This window comes from Mirounga leonina, unplaced genomic scaffold (assembly GCF_011800145.1).
Source record: "Mirounga leonina isolate KUSES-001 unplaced genomic scaffold, KU_Mleo_1.0 Mir_151, whole genome shotgun sequence".
Taxonomy (NCBI): Eukaryota; Metazoa; Chordata; class Mammalia; order Carnivora; family Phocidae; genus Mirounga; species Mirounga leonina.
This window is the reverse complement of record NW_023270377.1, coordinates 72,020,664-72,042,141: the sequence shown is the minus strand read 5'-3', so window position 1 is coordinate 72,042,141 and position 21,478 is coordinate 72,020,664. Positions and strand designations below refer to the sequence as shown.

The 21,478-nt window shown below is 40.5% G+C and overlaps 1 protein-coding gene across 2 annotated transcripts in view; it reads right to left on the bottom strand.

Moving 5' to 3' along the window:
* The window catches only part of ACVR1C (activin A receptor type 1C), a 73,343-nt gene extending 66,498 nt beyond the window's left edge, over positions 1–6,845 (bottom strand). Inside the window, exon 1 of one of the 2 annotated variants that reach the window (XM_035007992.1) lies at positions 6,562–6,845. In XM_035007992.1, coding sequence (XP_034863883.1) covers positions 6,562–6,634 — 73 coding nt within the window. In that variant the 5' untranslated portion in view covers positions 6,635–6,845. The remainder of the gene's footprint in view (positions 1–6,561) is intronic. The other variant, XM_035007991.1, reaches the window with a different exon arrangement.
* Positions 6,846–21,478: the final 14,633 nt, after the last annotated feature.

The following is a 21,478-nucleotide window of genomic DNA, read 5'->3' as shown; positions in this document are numbered from 1 at the left end:
GTCTTAATGAAGTCAACTTTCTTCTCCGTGCAAAAAGTAATACCTTTTAATATAGTTAATTTACAGCTAGAGAACAGCTATAGGAAAAAAATAAAAAAAGAAAGAGAGGTTCATTTAATTACACATTTATTATCCTGTAAGAAATGTTCTGCTAATCATATATTTATTCTTTATTTAGTGTTTCAAATTTACAATGTATTATCTATTTCCTGGAAATATATACTACAGATTATAGGTGGAATTTGAGTGAGAACAAAGTCTCACTTTGATTATTAGAGCAGGCAAACATTCACGGAGCAGATCTTTACTCTTGAAGAGCAATAATGGTGATGGAGAGAAGAAATAGACACACTTTTAAGGGAGCAGGCCAGAAAAATGTCATCAGATAAAATTATGAAATGTGATGCGTTAATACTCTTTAATATATTTTGGCTCTGTTTTAAAACAATCTGGTTCCTTAAAGCTGTGTTAATCTGGATTACCACCCTCTGAGTTAACATCTCTTGGATAAGCATGCATTTATGAAACTAAACATTTAGCATTAAAATGCTCATTGTCTGGACCATAATGGGTTAGATTTATTTCTAATCCTGTTTTTGACCATGGAGTACTTATTTCAGTCAATCATGGCGTTAAACGAAAAATTTATTTATTTATTTATTTATTTATTAAGATTTTATTTATTCATTTATTTGAGAGAGGGAGAGAGAGAGGGAGAGAGAGAGAGCGAGCACATGAGAGGGGTTAGGGTCAGAGGGAGAAGCAGACTCCCTGCCGAGCAGGGAGCCTGATGCGGGACTCGATCCCGGGACTCCAGGATCATGACCTGAGCCGAAGGCAGTCGCTTAACCAACTGAGCCACCCAGGCGCCCTAAACAAAAAATTTAAAAGGAACTCAATCAACATACAGAGATACGGCATCTTTCTCAATCATTGTACCTTATCATGAGATAAGGATGATAAAACAAATTAGAAGAAAATATATGTGTCTCACTTTCAAAACTAAAGCATCCTAATCATTTTCTTGATGTGAAAAGTTTAATGAAAAAGTAGATTGATCTAATTTGGGATCCTTAAGTCACTGGCAAATTTAAATTGTTTTAAAAAATAATAAGCCAAGCTCTTGAATCATACTGAATGATTCACCCATGAATTCTTGAGGGGATTAATTTAAAACAGTTCCAAAGAAACAGTATATTCACATACCTACTCCAAAACACAGAAGAGAACAACAGAAAAGGGAAATTATTCTGGAAGACAAAAAGTAAAGAATGAGGACAGGGCAGAACCTTATGATTCTTGTTGGCCAATCAGAGCAAGTGAATGCAAGAGCCACATGATAAGGCAAGGGAGCATCCCCTCAGAAATAGGGGTGTTGGCTTCTCCAATGGAAATAAAGTCTTCATGCCTGTTTCATACTCCTCCTCACCTCCTCCCTCCCTTTTACTTTTTACTGGATTCCTAAGTGAGAGGAGTAGTGGTTTTACTGTCCCCATTCCAGTGAACCAAGAGGCCCACGTGCTTTAGGGATGCAGCTTTCAAAGAATGTGAAAGGCACCGGGTTCATGACCACAGTCCCATCTTCTATAGAGGTAACAATTGTGGGAAGAGCAGGACCTGCTTCCTCGTAGGAAAAAAACAACCACCTCTGTCCACAGACTCTCCACCTTTTCCTCACTGAGTGGTAGCCCCTGACATTATTGTTTGAAATTTGTCAGAGCTACCATGAAGGCTGGACTAATGTGAGGTAATGGAGAAAGAGGCCCCCCGCTCCGCCATCCTGGCTTCCCTTGGCAGGCATCACACAGCCTTTCAATCAGTGTCAGGATCCAGGATTCTGAGGTATCACAGCCTCCTCCCCTTTATCCTTAGGCTGTTTAGTTGTTACACATTTTGAAAAGAGGAGTAGGTTAGAGTTTTGCCATGCAATTTGGGGACAAAGTACCATGCACGTAACCAAAAGAACAGTTACTTTGCTTTAGTTTGCTTCTCTTGTCTGGATGTCCCTGAATGACTTCTCTTGGGCTGGAGAGAGGCACAGCTGGGACAGGCCAGTATTTAGGGATTCCTACTTCTCCTAGGAAAAGTGGAAATTCTGTATCCCTTCTAAATATATCCCTTTATTATCCCAGTTTCTTAAACAATGTAAGGATAAAACTTGAGATCTGATAATCAGCTGTGAAAAATTTAAAATAGAGAAGGCCAAAGCCATGAAAAATCCAGAGGTGGCTTCACAGATATAAGTGGTAAGGAATAATACACAGTACACTCTTTGTGCTTAGAATTGTTCCTTTTTTTCCCTGTTTGGTTCTGTTTTCCATTTATATTTAGAAATTAACTCTCTCATTTTATTAGTTCAAATAAACTCTTTATATACATGTGAACATATCCGTTTGAGCTTGTTAATGACCCATGCATAGAGTTGTTCATTTATAGGTCACTGTCCACTACAAATCTCAAAATGAAGCCAGTACTAATTATTTGGTAGCTGGTCAAGACTCAGCTAAGAGCAGGAACTAAACAGTGCATAGTTGAAATTAATGCATCCTTGCTCGTTTCCCAAAGGACTTGCAATCACTCTCTTAGGAACCTGCTCTAAAATCTCAATCTGCCTCAGATGAATAGGACTTGTGACGCATACCGCCTCCCTGGCTCTGACTCTCTCCATTCTCTACTCCCCTTAACCTTCTCTTTTTACAAGAAGACATACAAGTACTGCCAAGAAAAATACAACGAACTGCATCTTGGCTACTGCCTGGAAGCATTTCCCCTAAAAGAGAAACTTAGGAATGCTTATTTCAAAGACAAATACTCTAAAAACGCATTTGAAAATAACAGTCACATTCAGAAGAAGATAGTAAATTTGGGCAAAACCAACCGCTTTCACCTACCAATCATTTCCAGGGAGTCTAGAGAGTTCTAACCTTTTTCACAACCCTTTCATGTCAAGAACCCATGTAAGATTAGGAAAGGCTGTCCCTCTGCATCCACCGGGAAATGGTGGAGCCACACAACGCGTGGCTGAAGTGCTGGAAGTGACTCCTCAGAGATGCATACGGGGACGGTGGCAGGGCTAGAATACAAGTGGTAAGAGACAAGGACTAGAAAAGAGGTCTATGCTTCTCTTTCTAATCTAAGAGCTGGGCATACGGGCAACAGGAGTAGTTTAGCTCATCACAATAGCTCCTTCCTGTGGGGTTGCCAAGTAAAAGTACAGAACACCCAGTTAAATCAGAATCAAACACCAATTAATTTGACTCTCGATTTTTTAGCGTTGGTCTAGACTTGTGCCCTGAACCCTAGGCCCCAAACAACAAATTGCTTACTTGGTATCTCCACTTTAGTGTGTATTAGGCATTTTAAGCTCTCCACACGGAAACTGAGCTCCTGCTCTGGGCCACCACCCCCACCCCTGCCCAGGGCAGGACCTGCTCCTCCTGTGGTCGGTCATCAGCCTGACCCCACATAAGGGTACTATTTCTTCACTGCTCGAATCAAATTTGGTATCATCCCCTATTCCTCTCTCACACCTTACATTTATGTATATAGGATCATAGCAAATCAGAGGAACTCTATTTGATACTTCTGTAAACTTGAGGCTAGATAACAGGTTGGGGCACTACAGTTGATGAAGAAATATGCTCCCAAGAACTTCTGCACAGAGCTTCTCCTGGTCCAGAGAAGTCTCTTTCTTGGCCATTTTTACCTCTTGTCACATGTGTTTCAACCAACCAATAAATGACCCTGCTTAAAGAAGGGCAAATGTGGCAACATCTTCAGCAATTGTACACTCAACCAGCCCAAGGCTTTCACTTTCACTTCCAGCACACCTTAAAATGCGCAGTGAAAACATCTCCCTATCTGAAACCCCCACCCTGGTTATTAAATGAAATGGTTACCTTTTCACTTTTAGAGCAACAGCTTCTAGCTTTCTGGGCTCTTTTTTTTTTTTTTTTTTTTTAAGATTTTATTTATTTATTTGAGAGAGAGCACAAGCAAGTAGAGCTGTAAAGGGAGAGGAAGAAGCAGGCTCCTCGCTCAGCAGAGAGCCCAACCCTGGGTTCGGGGAGGGGGGCTCAATCCCAGGACCCTGGGATCATGAGCTGAGTTAAAGGTAGACACTTAACCAACTGAGCCGCCCAGACATCCCCCGGACTCTTTTTTTTTTTTTTTTAGCTTTCCAGCCTAATTTTTTAGCCAACCCAGACCAGTAAGTATTTTCTCATTTTTTTTCCATCAGCGGTTACCCTCTGAGATTCTCATCAAGGAGCACTGGTTTTCTACTCTACTGCTAATGCATGACATGCCATAGGTGACAAAGATGCTGGGGAATAACAGTCAAAGCAAAAATGGATTATTGGTTTATCAATGTCTTCAGATATTTAAAGTCCTAGGCCTGGTGCTCAGCAGAGTCAAATTGGAAGGTGGTGTTTTCTGTCACCCAGCTATGTCATAGTGTCAGCAGAGACTTCTCCTACATTTCCAAAACTGACCATTATGATGAACAATGTAATTTATAAAAGTGACTAGATAAAAAATGATATAGGTAACCACGTAAGAAAAATAATTTAAAAGATGAAATAAAGAAATAAACTACCTTGACTCCCTCTACCAAATAATCAAAGATGGTTATAAAAGTTAAGATTCAAAAAAGTAGACAGCAATAGACATTGTTTCTGTGGGACACAAAGAGGGATAAAGTTCTTAAAAGAGATTTGAAAGTGATTGCATTTGACATAGAAAAGTTTATTGTAGAAGTTCAATTTGGTAAGTACTTCTCTACTATATTGACACATTATCTCCATATCAGTCATTTTTCATAGCCTTCATATTTTGAGGGAAAAATCAAATCTGAATGGATGATCTATTTTTTTTTCTTTTTTGTACATTTCAACGTCAAAAGTTTCCATGCTTTTCAAAGAACATAGCCTGGCATGTTTTCCTATACTGCTATGCCCAGGGTCTCTGAAATTTTCTGAAGATTCTGACATATAACAAAATATAACTTTCAAGCTAGATAAAAAATAATTGAGTATTTTTTTAAATGTCTGCAGCAAAGTTATTAGCTCCCTAAAATAAAAAGGGTTGTACGGACAGCCTGTGGAGGTAACTTCACGGGTGCCTAGTCAAAACTGTGATACCTAGAAGGCTGTTTAATTCTTTTTTTTTTTAATTCTATTAAATTCATCAAGACTACTTTGAGTATTCTGAGTTAGTGGAGTTTCCGCTCATTTCTTATAAAGACCTTCCCATTGTCAGTTTTCTTCCCACTGATGAGTTTACTAACTCTGAATGCAAATATGTCACTTTATCCCATCATCCTCTGGACAGTCTCTGAGTAATGGCTTTCCTAAAAGGCTGTGCTTTTCCTAAGATAACTGAAATGCTTTAATCCTCATATTGCATTAATTACTTCCAATAATCAATTTGCATTTGAATATTGTATTTAGTGATTCTCTCAGGCCATCAGAAACACGAAATCTGCACATGACAGCAATCTTACTATTCAAAACATTCCCCTGCACATGTCACTAAAAGGAAAACTACCCACCCTGAAGTATAGCTATTAATGTCAAACAGATTGTCATCTGGGAAAACAAAAATGCATAAAAATCAGCTTCGGACAAAGTATGGCTCTAGGGATAAACACCAGGTTTTTGTGTGCAAATGTCTTAAATGTCTGATTGAAACGGTTAAAGAATGAGTTAGCAAGGAATCTGCTGCTGTTCTCCATATCGCAAAATAATGTTATAACGAAAACAGTTTCAGAGCTAAAGGGTTTTTCATCATAGCACACTATGATTTTACCGAAGATGCATTTGCCCCAGTTTCTAGTAAACATTATAAGAAATGTTTGGTTTCCAGCTTGGGCCGAGGGCTCTATTTAGCCTATCAAGGCACAGACCTGTTAAAAACGCTGGGGCGCTTGCCAGAATTTTTTTTCCCTGCAACTCTTAGTAAAGATCGTACCTCGAAAGCAATGTGCGTTGCAAACCACGCAGATTTAAGCTCCCTCTCCCGCCTACACAGCTTGGCATCAGCGGCTTCTGAGATCCCTCGCCTTCTAAAACTCAGACCGAATCGCCACCACCACGGCCCACCTTTCCACCACCACCATGCCACAATCTTTACTCAGCTCTCCCGAGCCCAGTACAGAGCGCGCCCGAAGCCCCTGCAGAGTGAACTCGTGGTGCCACTCAACTCCCCAGCCCTGCGCACAACCACAAACACACTCTCCTACTCCCTCCGCTGCAAACTGCCCCCCAATTTGACACCCACCTCACCCCTATTACCCATTACCCCCCCCCCCACGTCCCTGTCGCTTTTTCTCTCCTCCTGGTGGCTTCGTCCCCAACACACCTGTCTAATCCTATGGCTGCCAGACCTCAGGTGCCCACGCTGCGCCCTATCCCGCGCCCGATCAATCCAACTGGCGCTTCCCACTCCGCCCAGTGGAAAGTCAGTGTGCTCGCAGCACCTTCTACCCCACCCGCGTGCCCACCCGCAGACCGCCCCCGACTCCCACCCTCGTCTGCGCTGGAAAAGGAGCGCCCGTCGTACCTGTCGAGAGCGCGGCGGCGGTGGCAAGCAGCAGGAGAGCCTGGCGGAGCGCCGCGCACAGCGCTCGGGTCATGGCCACCAGGCGGCCGCGCCGAGGCTGCGAGGTCCCAGAGCGGAGCTAGGCGGTCGGGACAGCGCGGGCCGCTTTGAAGTTCCCGGGGCGCGGGAGGGAAGCACAGCCCCGTCACCCTTTTGAAGAGCGCGGCCGGCTCTAATCCATGCGGGCGCCCCCGTCTTGTGCTTTCCCCATCCTTCGCCCCCCGCGGCTGGCGGTGCGCGGCGCTCCTGCCACCGGCCCCAGCAGCCGGCTGAAAGGGGGGGCTGGGGTGGGGGGGCGGACAGAGCCCGCCCCCGCCGCGCCTCCGCGCCTCCGCCCCCTGCGCCCTCTCGCAGCCGCCGGGGGCTGGCGCTGCCGGCCAGGCGGGCAAAGGCGGCCCAAAGACCAGGCAGTGAGACTGCCCAGAGCTGGGGGCAAGAGAGGGGGTTGGGTAGCGCGGAACCCCCAAGACCCGAAAGCTGGGAAAAGGGTCGAGACGCGAGGGAAGAAAGCCCCACGGAGGCTTTAGGAAGACTTAAACCCTGCCGCAATTGCTTCCTGGTGGTCGCTCTACAGTCTCCTACAGAAGATCCACTCGTCCATATCTCTTGACATTCGTTTGTAGTCCAGTGGCCTAAAGATTTTCTAACTAGAGTGAGCCTTGTTACAACCCCAGGTAGTCCTGCGGAGCTCGTCCCACCACCATGTCCTCGCTGTGCACGCGTCTGTGGAAGGGCGCCCTCTCTGTTCAGCCCTGGAAATAACCAATTCCCCGACTGTCTTGTCTACCCATAGTTGTCAACTTTCTTACCTGATGCCTTCCAGCGAGCCCCCTGAACAACACACAAAGCCCAAAAGCCACTATTGGTATTATTGCCACTCTTAGGGGGCTCCTTGAAAATCGATTATCATATAAATTAATTGCTTGAGAGTAAGAGGTATTACTGGCTTCCTCACCCACCTCAGCTCTAAATAGAGTGTCCTTTCTAAGGTCTATGAAAGTCCTATGGTGAAATAATGTATATAATTGATTTCACCATCAAAAGATCACAGTAGTGGGGTAGGATGTTTGTTGGATTTGGTGACAGTCCTGAGGGTCTCACCCTCACCATCACCACCTTGGATGAATCAAAACATTCCTAAGAGTAGAAAGACTTTGTTCTAATTTTATTCTGGATCCAAGCAAACAACAACAAAAAAATGGAAATGTGGGACAAGACTGAGCCCTTTCAGACACCCACAAAACAGATGCTTTAAAAAAAAAGACAAGAAAATGCTAGGACACATTATATTTTGGCTGACTTGGTTGGCTCATTATTTGATAACTGAACCCTAGATTGTGATCTACCATTGGATCATGAGATTTGGAGCTGAAAGAGCAGGATTTAGTGTCTGTGCCTGCTTACTCAAAAGTAAATGGAACTTCATCCCTCCCTATTTCTCGGAATCATGACTGGGATTTAAAGAAGTGACTGTGAAAGCACTGTTAAACCATCAGGTATTATACTAACGTCAAGTATTTACTTTTAATACTTATTTTGTCTCTTGAATACAGTAAGCAACATCCTTGCTTGTCAGAAAGCTGTTATTTTCTAAAAAAAAAAAAAAAAAAAGCAAGATTGTTACCCAAGAAGTCTAATGTTGAATGACTTTAATATTCTAAACAAACCCAGCACTGTCCCCTGAGTCTAATGGTGCGCTGTCCACTATGGTATCCACCAGCTACATTCTGTGGTACCACTAGCCACGTGTCGGTAGTGAGCACTTGAAATGTGTCTAATCCAAACTGACATGTGCTATAAGTATCAAATACATGCTGGATCTCAAAGATTTAGTACAAAATCGAATGTAAAATGTATCATTAATAACTTTTATATTGTTTATGTCGAAATGATAATCTTTTGGAAGTATTGGGCTAAATATATTGCTAAAGTTAATTTCACTGATTTCTTTTCACTTTTTAACATGCCTACTAAAAATATTTAAATTACATATGGCTTGCATTATATGTCTATTGGGCAGTGCTGGTCTAATGAATCCTCATCAAATGGCAAGGATCATCACCATCACCTTGGTCTTAGGCACAGTATAAAAAAAAATGAGTTGTTGGGTGCCTTGCCAGTCAACATATGGCCAGCCAATAAAGGAATCAGGATTTTTGAATTCTTGGCCCAAAGTTCTGACATACACACCAAAAAAAAAGGTTAGTATGTCAAAAGCTAAGGACGTAATTTGTAGAAGTATTTTAAACTTCATCTTCAAATACCATTTCCTTCTGTCCTCTTGTGCATGTTTTTCTTCCAACGTCAATACTATAGAAGCTTTGAAGTAAGGAGTTAGTCATTCTAAATGTATTGAACCCCAATGGCTGGCAAAGTATTTTCTTAGGTAATTATAAATATTTCTGGTATGCTTGACTTTTTAACACCACCTTCGTGGCAACCAAGAAAAGAACTTAATCCTTATAATGTGTCCCAATTTTTACTTAAAAGAGTATACTTTATTCACACACACACACACACACACACCCCTAGAGAAATTAATCCAGTCTTAATCTAATACATTTTTTAAAAGATTTTATTTATTTATTTGACAGAGAGAGACACAGTGAGAGAGGGAACACAAGCAGGGGGAGTGGGATAGGGAGAAGCAGGCTCCCCACTGAGCAGGGAGCTTGATGTGGGGCTCGATCCCAGGACCCTGGGACCCTTTGGACCTGAGCCAAAGGCAGACGCTTAATGACTGAGCCACCCAGGCGCCCAATCTAATACATTTTTGTATGAACTATTATTAAGAAAATATTCTTTGGAGCATATTGAGTGACTCCTGTCATTTAATATAAGCAACACAATGCATTGTTGAAGATATGATATAATATAACACATCTTTTACATATTTTGTACATAACAGAAAAAATTCATGTGTGAGGCTTTTTTATTCACTGGAAAGAATTTATATGCAAATGTATTTCTCAGGATTTAACCTCCCCCCCCCACCCTTAATCATCTATTTGTACATATTCATTACCATAGCAACATTACATCATGACTCCTGGATTCTCATAATCAAAAGAAAACAACAGCAATAATCAAGGAGTTCATAACCCCCCAGCGAAATAGACTTTGGTTGAATAACTCTTACATAACCAAGGGGAAAAAAGTATAGGAACTTTAAATTGTAACGACTTGATACATTTGCACACTAACATTCCAAATTAATAAGGCAAACAAATGTGTATAATAATTGAACTTTGAAAATGACTACTTGTTGGTATGGTTGTTTGGGATTTTTTTTATCATACATGTTTCTTTTTTTGTTATCTTTTCTAGAATCTCCAATGCCATGCATCTTAATTTTTCATTTCATCTTGGAACATGAACTTATCATGGAATGAGCATATGGTGAGGAGGCATACTACGATAATTTGCTATATACTATCAAGGTCTAATCTGTTCTCATTTTACTGCATTTTTCTTTCCCTAAACTCATATTCTCCCTCAAGGAGCCTATGACACACTCATTTCCACTCATCTCATTTTGTAATCCCAGAAATCTTTCTATTAGGGGACCCCGGCTTCACTTCTATTCTCGTCCTTCTCCTTTTGATTGTTCATTCCATTCCATGAGAATAGTCATGGGCTTTAGGACCTTTATTAAGGTTCTACAGTATGTACCTTCAATCCGTCTACCTCATGGGACAGCTCAGGTCTCATAAAGAAGAAAAATAATGGCATCTCTGTAGACATGATAATGGGGCATCAAACAGTTTCTTTGCTCCACTGTCACTGCTAAAAGCTTAAAGTCTTTAAGTACTTACATTATCTGTTTTCACCACCTTCCAAAATGGCTGCACCCGTTCCCCGATTTTCCATATCCCTCTAGTACTATTCAGTGGTCTTTCCACATAACTCAGACTTTGTCTCAGTTTTCCCGTCCACTGACCAACGTCAGTGTGCTGGGCTGATTAGCTGCATTTGATACAGGCTCTGTCTGTAAAATACAGTTCAGAGTTTCAGTTCCAAGTAAGCAGGCCACTACTACCTGGCACATTTCCTTAGAAAGGGCCCTATAATTATACTGTACCAGAGTGAGGTGACAAGGAGTTGAGAGAGTTCTAGGACTCAGTACAAATCCATCCCTTCCTGAGTAAATAACTAAAAAAAAAAAAAAAAAAAAACACAGTTATTTCAATACCAGCCAAATCAACATTGGCGTCCTGATGACCTTGACTCAAGCAAAAGAGTAGTCTAAAGCTGCTGTGTTGAAGGTGATAACCACTAACCCCTTGTGGCTCTCGAGTACCTGAAATATGACTAGTCTGATCTCATAGGTACTGTGAGTGTAAGATATACACAAGATTTCAAAGTCTTAATACCCCAAAAAGTCTTGCTAATTTTTAAATTTAATTATACATTGACATGATAATATTTTGGATATATTGGGTTAAATGAAATATATTATTAAAATCAATTTCACCCCTTTTGCCTTTGAATGCAGCTAGTAGGAAATTTAAAATTATGTATATGGCTTTCATCCTATTTTTATTAGACAGGGTTTACCTCATGAATCGTCATCAGATGTCAAGGAACTGTCATTTTTCCTGCACTTAAAATGGTAGGAGAAACAAGACCTTTCTTCCAAACACATAGTTCCAACACCAGTTATCTTTTACTCCTTTCATTTCTTCAACAATGACCCACATTCAGTCAATAATAAAATCACATGTATTTTTCTTTTGTATTGTCCATTGTCATTCACACTGCTATTTCCAAAGTTCAAGCCCCTAGCATCTTCATTACTTGAGTTGTTATAATTACCAAGTAAATTGCCTCCACAACTTCATGTTATCCCCATCATAATGTATTCTCAAGACTGCCATCAGAATAGCTTTCTATTAACATAATTCTGATTATGTTTTCCCCTGCCCTCAAATCTTTAATAATCACCCTTGCATATAGAATCAAGGCTAAATTCTCTAGTCTGCTGGTTCTCAGACATTTTGATATGATCCTTTTATACTTCAAAAATTCTGAGGACCCCAGAGACCTTATGTTTAAGTGGGTTATAACTATAACATTTATCATATTAGAAATTTAAATTGAGAAATTTTTAAAACACAGGCATACCCAAGTACACATTCCATTAGCCTTCAAAGCAATGACATCATTACACATCTTGTAACTTCTGGAAAATTCCATTGTACCTTTGTGCCAGAATGATATTGGAAAAGACAAATTACATCTTAGCATTACTTATAGACATAGTTTTCACCTTGTGACCCCCCCCAAAATTGTCTTGAGCACCACCCAGGTCTCCCTGAACCATACCTTGAGACCTACTGCACTAGCTCATTTCCCTATACTCTCCCTTGGTGAGCTAATCCTTTCCCATGACTTCAATGTTTATTTCTGTGTTTTGTGCTCAAGACTCCCAAGTTGTTGTCTCTAGCCTTGATCTTGCTCATAAACACCAGATTTGTATATCCTACTGTCATCTCTACCTATATAGTCCAATGATGGTCAAAACTGACATATGTAAAACAGAAGCAGCTCCCAAACCTACTCGTCCTTCATACTTATCTCAGTAATTGTCACCACTTGAGCCAGATACCTTGGTTTTTTCCCTTATCTCTCCCCTCTCTCTCTTCCTTCATAGCCAATTAATCAGTAGTTTCTATGGATTTTAACTCTTATAAAAATCTCTCAATTTTTTTTCACTTCTTTCCACTTCACTGCCACCATCCTACTTCAGATCAACCATCTTCTTTTACTTGAAATGTCAAAAAAAGCCTCCTAACTGATCGCCCTTCCTTGAGGTTCACTCTTCTCTAATCTATTCCCACTGACCCTTCAGCCAGAGGGATCTTTTTATAGCACAGATGTGATCATAGCACTGAAAGCTATCTAAGACATATTGCCATTTCTAACACCAACAATTCTAACACTGGCATTCAAAATCAGCCTAGCTCATAATAAGCACTCAATAAATACTTGCTGAATAAATGAGTAAATGACATTTAAATCCCCAACTGTATTGTCCCAAACCTGCTTTTCCAAGTGTCTGTCTATCTTCCCCTTTGCTCCCCTCACACTGACACTATATTTGTTGAATAAATGAGTTAGCTGAACAACAGCAGCATTTTTACAATGAAAGATTTACTCCCTTTGTATTCACATTGCTAAACTAGAGACAGTGATTTGGGTAAAGTACAGATAATGAGAGTGAATGCCAAACCTGAGAGTGAGTAAACCTTAAAAGGGACCAAAGAGTGCTCATTAAAGACTCTCTGGCTTGTGGGCTAAGTCATCCCAGCAAAAGAAACTTGGTCAAAGCTTTTAGTTGCAAACAAAGAAGCCTACCTTAATAAGTTTAAGCAGGAATTAAGCTTATTAAAGAATATTAAGTAGCTCATATCTTCTCTAGAGAAGTCCATGTAGGGGCACCTGGGCGGCTCAGTCAGTTAAGGGTCTGCTTTTGGCTCAGGTCATGATCTCCAGGTCCTGAGATGAAGCCCTGTGATTGTTTCCCTGATCAACGGGGAGTCTGCCTGCTTCTCCCTCTGCCTCTACCCTTCCCCACCACTGTGCTCTCTCTTTGTGTCTCTTTCTCTCAAATAAATAAACAAAATCAGAAGAAAGAAAGAAAGAAAGAAAGAAAGAAAGAAAGAAAGAAAGAAAAGAAAAGAAAAGAAAAGAAAGAAAAGAAAAGAAAAGAAAAGAAAAGAAAAGAAAAGAAAAGAAAAGAAAAGAAAAGAAAAGAAAAGAAAAGAAAAGAAAAAGAAAGAAAGAGAAAGAAAGAAAGAAAAGTCCATGAACCAGGCTTGGAAGTTACATGGCCAGGGACAACAAGCCCATCCTGCCACAGACCTGGCCTCAGAGATGCTCTGCCCCATTCCTCCACTAAGCACAGATTACATCTTGCACCATTAACACCCTGAGGCTGGACGGTGGATGATTCAGCTAAAGCCTTTCCAACTGCTACATCTGGACACTAGCTGCAGTTTTCTTCACCCTAACTAGAGTTTCAGGGGAGACTTGGGACCCGAGCATCAGGCTTTTATAGAGGGATAAGGGTTCATAAAGTAGGGAATTCCCCCCAAATTGGATGAATGCTGGAAGGTGCTAGTGGTCCAAAAGGAATGACAAGCTGGGATCTGGAAACCCAGGGTTCTAGTCTCACTTTTCCAGAATTTCGGCAAGTTACTTAATCTTTCCAAAGTTAGAATCAGAAATTGAGGTTTTTCCTGTAAGCCTTATGTAGCCACAGTTTTACCACATTATATAATCTTCAACTATAAAATGAGAAAAATACCTCCAAGGTTTATTTAGACTATTATGCAAATATAAAGTGGTAATAATATTGTTATCACAAAATAGACACAATATTTTCCCCGGCATAGAACTATTGACAGTAAGATAAGATCATGTGGAGTCTTTTTGAATTTCCAAAAAAGTTGGACAAACACAAGGAACAGATTTATAATCACTTGTGTGAGAAAGAAAAGAGTAGAATAGTCATATGTAACTTAAAAAATCACAAGTTACATTGTTGCTAAAATTCTTTGAAAAATACTCGATCTTTTTTTACCTTTTCTGTTTTAATGGTAAATGAAATTTATGTACAAATGTTGGTTGACATGAGTGACCTGTTTCCAAATTTAAGGGACTGTGTATTTGTATTTGTTCCTATTTGCCTGTTTCTTTGTCTGGCAGGGAGTTGGTTTTCCATGTTTTTCAAAACAAAATGTAAGACATAAAATACAAAAAATCCAAAAAAGATTGCAAAAAAAAGATTGCAAATGACAAAAGCTCTACCAAAAAATATATATACACGTATATCAAAAAGAATCACTTTCTATTCCCTTGGACTAAGCCACTTATCCCTAAACTCAGAAATGAGGGCTTCTTCTAGAACCTAATAGGAAAAAAAACTGAAAAGAACAAGGATGGAAAGCACTGCTGTCTGAAACTCCAGAGGTGCAAGTATGAGACTAAGGAGAAGGATGGTGGGCCATCTCAATAAAACCCAACAGGAAATAGTGTTTGGATCCTAACTCTGTTTCCTGTTGGATTTTCTATGTGACCCAATAACTTATACAATTCTGTTGCCAAAATAGGGTACTTGCCTTGTGGTAAGGTCCGCTAAATGTGTCTCTGCTCTTAGAAGTTCATAAGCCATTACCAACCCACCTATTTCCTTTGAGATGACTCTTACATTAAGACCTGTAACCATACAGCAAACCATGACATTTTGGTTGGTGGGGTACATTATTTTCTTGGTATTCCCTTCCTCCTATTGTGTAGAAATGTAAAATGCACTGATACCTCTATTTATGCATTCTCTGGGAGTCAGATTCTTCCTAAGAAACCTGCTGGGATTGGGGAAAAAGTCACCCAGTACTTGGCCTATTACTCAAAACCAAGTTGGCTCACAGCTTATCACTTTCCCCGTAGAACAAAAGGACTCAGAGCAGGGCCTGTTACCTAGATCTAATTGAAAGTAAATATGCCTCACTCCAAGAAAAAAGGCAAACTAACCCAGCTTTCCTTTGATATTTCTAGCCTCTCTTATTTCCTTCTTCCCTGTACAAAAGGATCTTATCTTATTTCTGGCCCATTCCTCCCATTCAATCAAGAAATGCTATGGAATCATATGTTTATTGATTGATACGTTGTATTTCAGAATGAACAAAATTCTATCAGTCTACCACTATAGCTGAGTATTTGTATATTGTGCCCTTAAGCTTTTTTTTTTGAAGAGAAAATTTTTTCTTCAATGACTTTCAAAGAACAGCAACCTGATTAGGGAGAAATCTGAGGGCTATGGAGAAACTTGAAATGATAATGTACAGAAGATTCTAAAGATATTCCTCTAAGGAAACCAGAATCTTACTCAATAAATCAAGCCTAATATTTTCTGTGATTTCAATGGAGAGAATATTGTCAGGTGGGGAAGAGGTAAATGGACAGATATCTAATAATCAATGCTGCCACCACCACATGGTCCCAGAGAGTGAGGACATGAGGGAGGCAAGTAGAAGAAAATGTTCACCTGTAATACTCTGGCTCAAATGTGGAACACAACTTTTCTCTAATTTCTAGTACTAGAGTTGACAGGAATGGAGCATTTAAATAAACTCCACTTAAAGCTCAGATATAATAAAAAGGGAAACAAACCAGATAAAAACAAAACCATACAACTAGGCAATATAATTCACAAAATATCATTTGCTCATGTTTTTCCTCTAGTCTCTAGAGAGGTCTTTCTCCCTCCTCCCCCAGCTCCAGGCTCCTTTCCCTGTGGACTATTTGGCAGGAGCCATCTTTAACGAGGTGCAGGCTGACCCCAGAGAGCAAAAGATACTTCCTGTTGAATTCTTAAGCCCACCTTCTAAATGTTCATTCTTTTCCAAGAATCCTCCTCTTCACCACATCATTGACTCCAGGAATATCCAACTCTTTAAAGTGAAACTCTACACTCTTCTCCCACCCACACAGGCGTGGCTTTACCACTTCACAGAATAACCATATCAGAATCCAAAGCAAAAAAGCACCAAAAAGACACATGCATGAGTGCAAGCATGCATGCATTCAGACACACACACACATACGGTAGCAAGGGTCTCAGTTCTCTGCAGCAGCACCAGATTTATCTCTGTGGATGACTGGTAGTCAAGTTTGAAATCAAAAGCACCAAAGATGAGCTTCCCTGAAGAGGGTGGCCAGTTCCATTACCCTGTAGCCGGTGTCTCTTAAGAAACCAAGCCGAGAAAATAAGATAGGGACAGGGAAGTGGACAACCAGTTGTCATCTGCTTCTTCAAGGTCCTATTTCATGTCATGCTATAGCACAGACACATCTAGCAAGCTCTAATGGACTTAGGATAATTGAAATGGAGGACAAGAATGTTTTTAGATGCTTTCATAAGCCTCAGAGGTCAAAGTTTCTGATAGCACGTGGCATAGAAGCAGATAGAAAACTTCCTGTTTTCTATCTTGATTTGATTAAGACTACTTCCACAGAGCCCCCAAAGTTTTATTTAAGTTTTAAGTTTTCTGGGCCATTAATAGATCTTTAGTGTATATATCAAAGCACTACTGCTAATAGATGTCTTTTCTTCATTCTTTCAGAAATGGAGTGACCATTATGTGATGAAATGGTTTATTGACACACAAGTCAAACAGACTTAGATTCCAGCAACTCCTTTTGTTAATAAAAGTCTAAGTAAATCAACATAGTTGTTTAGAAATATTTATTGAACACTTACAACGTGGGAGATGTTAATCCTTCTCTATCTATAATACACAAGAAGGTAAAGTTGATCTGCTGGATGTAGCAAGGAAAGTTTGTAGTAGAAAGTATGTCGAGCAGGGCTTGAAAGTAGAATAGAAATTAGTTAGGTGTTATGTGTGTGTGTGTGTGTCTGTCTGTGTGTGACTGTGTGTGTGTGTGTCTGTGTGTGTCTTAAGGACTCAGGCAGGAAGGCATGTGGTTTTAGAGGAACCTGAATAAGGCCAATGCAACAAGATGGGAAAGTACTAGAGATGAGTCAGAAGAAATATTTAGATCAGGTGGGTGTCTTTTAGGCCACATTAAGAATTTGGGTCCTAATTTTTAAGGTAATGGGAAGTCGCTGAAAAACTCCAGGAAAGAGAATGTCACAGTCAGATTGAAATATTAAAATACCATTTATAGGAAGGGGCGGAGGAGCAAGATGGCAGAGGAGTAGGAGACCTAAATTTCGTCTGGTCCCAGGAATTCAGCTGGATAGGGATCAAACCATTCTGAACACCTACAAACTCAACAGGAGAGCGAAGAAAAGAATAGCAACAACTCTCTGAACAGAACAGTGACTACTGTCTGGAAGGTAGGATGTGCGGAGAAGTGAATCCGAGGGGATATTAGGGAAGATAGATGGCGGGGGAGGGGGCCTCCATCAGCCGCTACTACCGGCAAGTGATAGAGCTGCGGAGCACAAAATCGGAACTTTTAGAAGTCTGCTCCACTGAGGGACGTCGCTCCAGTGGCTAAATGGGGGGTGGAACCCTCATGGGACAGTGTGGTCTAAGAACCCTCGGGGTCACAGAAGACCAGGGGTACCTGAGTGCGGCAGAGAACCAGAGATCAGAGCGGGGAAGCCGGCTGCAGAGACGGAGCCGAGGCATGGGCTCTCAGATCGGGGTTGTCATAAACTGTGATCCGCAGCACAATCGGGCCACTGCTCCTCCAGCAGGGACCCAACAAGCGGCAGATCCAGGGACACTCCCATTCCTCCGCAGGAGGAGCAGCACAGGAGTGCACCACAGGGATCTGCTGGGTTTGGAGACTCCACACGGGGTCGGGTGCCAGAGATAGAAACGCTCGGTCACAGGCCGGGTGAGCACGGAGTGCAGCCGGAGACCGGGGAGACGGGAGTGACTGACTGCTTTTCTCTGGGGGCGCACTGAGGAGCAGGGCCCCGAGTTCTTGGCTCCTCCGGGGAGGAGGTTGGGAGGCCACCATTTTCACTTTCATCCTCCAAAGCTGTACGGAAAGCTTGCAGGGAGCAAAAGCTCCCGAGAGCAAACTCGAGCAGATTACTTAGCCCAGACTGACAAGGGCGGGGCAATTCCACCTTCGGCAAAGACATTTGGGAACCACGGCAACAGGCCCCTCCCCGAGAAGATCAGCAAGAACAGCCAGCCAAGACCAAGTTTACCGATCAATGAGAACGGCAGAACGCCAGCGCTAGGGGGATACTGCACATAGAATCCATGGCTTTTTCCCCCCTGATTCTTTAGTCTTTCTAAGTTAATTTTTTTTAACTTTTTTTTCTTTTTTTTTAAATTTTTTTCCCTTTTGCAACCAACATCTTATCAATCCTTTTAAAAAATCTTTTTTATTTTTCATTTTTAGAGTCATATTCTATCCCTTCAAAGTAGTTAACCTTATTTTTGGTATATATATATATGTATATATATATGTATATATATGTGTATATATACATATATATATAAGATATCTCTTTAAATTTTTGGGATACAGTTTCTTCTAACAAACCAAAATATACCCTAAATCTCTAGAGTATGGCTTTGTTCTAGTCTCCTGCCTGATCACATTCTCTCCCTTTTTTTTTAAAATCCTCTTCTTTCTTTTTTCAACCAACTTGTTATCTTATCAATTCCTTTTATAAAATCTTTTATAATTTTCATCTTTACATTCATATTCCCTCCCTTCATCATATTAACCCTTATTTTTGTACATATATAAGTTTTTCTTTCTTTAATATTTGGGAGGCACTTTCTTCTAACAGACCAAAATACGCCCAAAATCTAGTGTGCAGCACTGATCTATGCACCCCCAGCCTGATCATATTTGATCATATTCTGTTTTTTCTGTTTGTTTCTTTTTGTTTGTTTTTAACTTTTTCTTTTTCTTTCTTTTTTCTCTCTTTCCCTTTCTTTTCCCCTGGTGTCAGGTCTCTTCTGATTTGTTTAGTGTATATTTTCAGGGAACATTGTTACCCTGTTAGCATTTTGTTCTCTCATTCATCTATTCTCCTCTGGACAAAATGACAAGATGGAAAAAATCACCTCAGAAAAAAGAACAAGAGGCAGTACTGACTGCCAGGGATCTAATCAATACAGACATTAGTAAGATGTTGGAACTAGAGTTCAGAATGATGATTTTAAAGATACTAGCTGGGCTTGACAAAAGCATGGAAGATACTAGAGAAACCCTTTCTGGAGAAATAAAAGAACTAAAATCTAACCAAGTCAAATTCAAAAAGGCTATTAATGAGGTACAATCAAAAATGGAGGCTCTAGGGGCGCCTGGGTGGTTCAGTTGGTTAAGCGACTGCCTTCGGCTCAGGTCATGATACTGGAGTCCCTGGATTGAGTTCCACATCGGGCTCCCTGCTCGGCAGAGAGCCTGCTTCTCCCTCTGACCCTCCCCCCTCTCATGTGCTCTCTCTCTCTCTCATTCTCTGTCTCAAATAAATAAATAAAATCTTTAAAATAAAAAAAATGGAGGCTCTAACTGCTAGGATAAATAAGGCAGAAGAGAGAATTAGTGATATAGAAGACCAACTGATGGAAAACAAAGAAGCTGAGAAAAAGAGAGATAAACAACTACTGGATCACAAGGGCAGAATTCAAGAGATAAGTGATACCATAAGATGAAACAATATTAGAATAATTGGGATCCCAGAAGAAGAAGAAGAGAGAGGGGGGCAGAAGGTATATTGGAGCAAATTATAGCAGAGAACTTCCCTAATTTGGGGAAAGAAACAGGCATCAAAATCCAGGAGGCACAAAGAACCCCCCTCAATATCAATAAAAATAGGACAACACCCCAACATCTAGTAGTAAAACTTACAAGTCTCAGAGACAAAGAGAAAATCCTGAAAGCAGCTTGGGAGAAGAGATCTGTAACCTACAATGGTAGAAACATTAGATTGGCACAGACCTCTCCACAGAGACTTGGCAGGCCAGAAAGGACTGGCATAATATATTCAGAGCACTAAATGAGAAAAATATGTAGCCAAGAATACTATATCCAGCTAGGCTGTCATTGAAAATAGAAGGAAAGATAAAAAGCTTCCAGGACAAACAAAAACCAAGGGAATTTACAAACATGAAACCAGCCCAGCCCTACAAGAAATATTGAAAGGGGTCCTCTAAGCAAAGACAGAGCCTAAAAGTAACATAGACCAGAAAGGAACACAGACAATATACAGTAACAGTCACCTTACAGACAATACAATGGCACTAAAGTCATATCTTTCAATAGTTACCCTGAATGTAAATGGGCTAAATACCCCAATCAAAAGACACAGGCTATCAGATTGGATAAAAAAACAAGACCTATCCATATGCTGTCTTCAAGAGACTCATTTTAGACCCAAAGACACTTGCAGATTGAAAGTGAGGGGGTGGAAAACCATTTACCATGCTAATGGGCATCAAAAGAAAGCTGGGGTGGCAATCCTTATATCAGACAAATTAGATTTTAAGCCAAAAACTGTAATAAGAGATGAGGAAGGACACTATATCATACTTAAAGGATCTATCCAACAAGAAGATCTAACAATTGTAAATATTTTTGCCCCTAACATGGGAGCAGCCAATTATATAAGGCAATTAAAAACAAAAGCAAAGAAACACATCGACAACAATACAATAATAGTGGGGGACTTTAACACCCCCCTCACTGAAATGGACAGATCATCTAAGCAAATGATCAACAAGGAAATAAAGACTTTAAATGATACACTGGACGAAATGGACTTCACAGATCTATTCAGAACATTCCATCCCAAAGCAACAGAATACACATTCTTTTTTAGTGCCCATGGAACAGTCTCCAGAATAGATCACATCCTAGGTCACAAATCAGGTCTCAACCAGTACCAAAAGATTAGGATCATTCTCTGCATATTTTCAGACCACAATGCTTTGAAACTAGAACCCAATCACAAGAGGAAAGTCAGAAAGAACTCAAATACATGGAGGCTAAAGAGCATCCTACTAAGGAATGAATGGGTCAACCAGGAAATTAAAGAAGAATTTAAAAAATTCATGGAAACCAATGAAAATGAAAACACAACTGTTCAAAATCTTTGGGATGCAGCAAAGTCAGTCCTAAGAGGAAAGTATATAGCAATACAAGCCTTTCTCAAGAAACAAGAAAGGTCTCAAATACACAACCTAACCCTACACCTAAAGGAGCTGGAGAAAGAACAGCAATAAAGCCTAAACCCAGCAGGAGAAGAGAAGTAATAAAGATCAGAGCAGAAATCAATGAAATAGAAACGAACACAACAGTAGAACAGATCAACGAAACTAGTAGCCTGTTCTTTGAAAGAATTAACAAGATTGATAAACCCCTGGCCAGACTT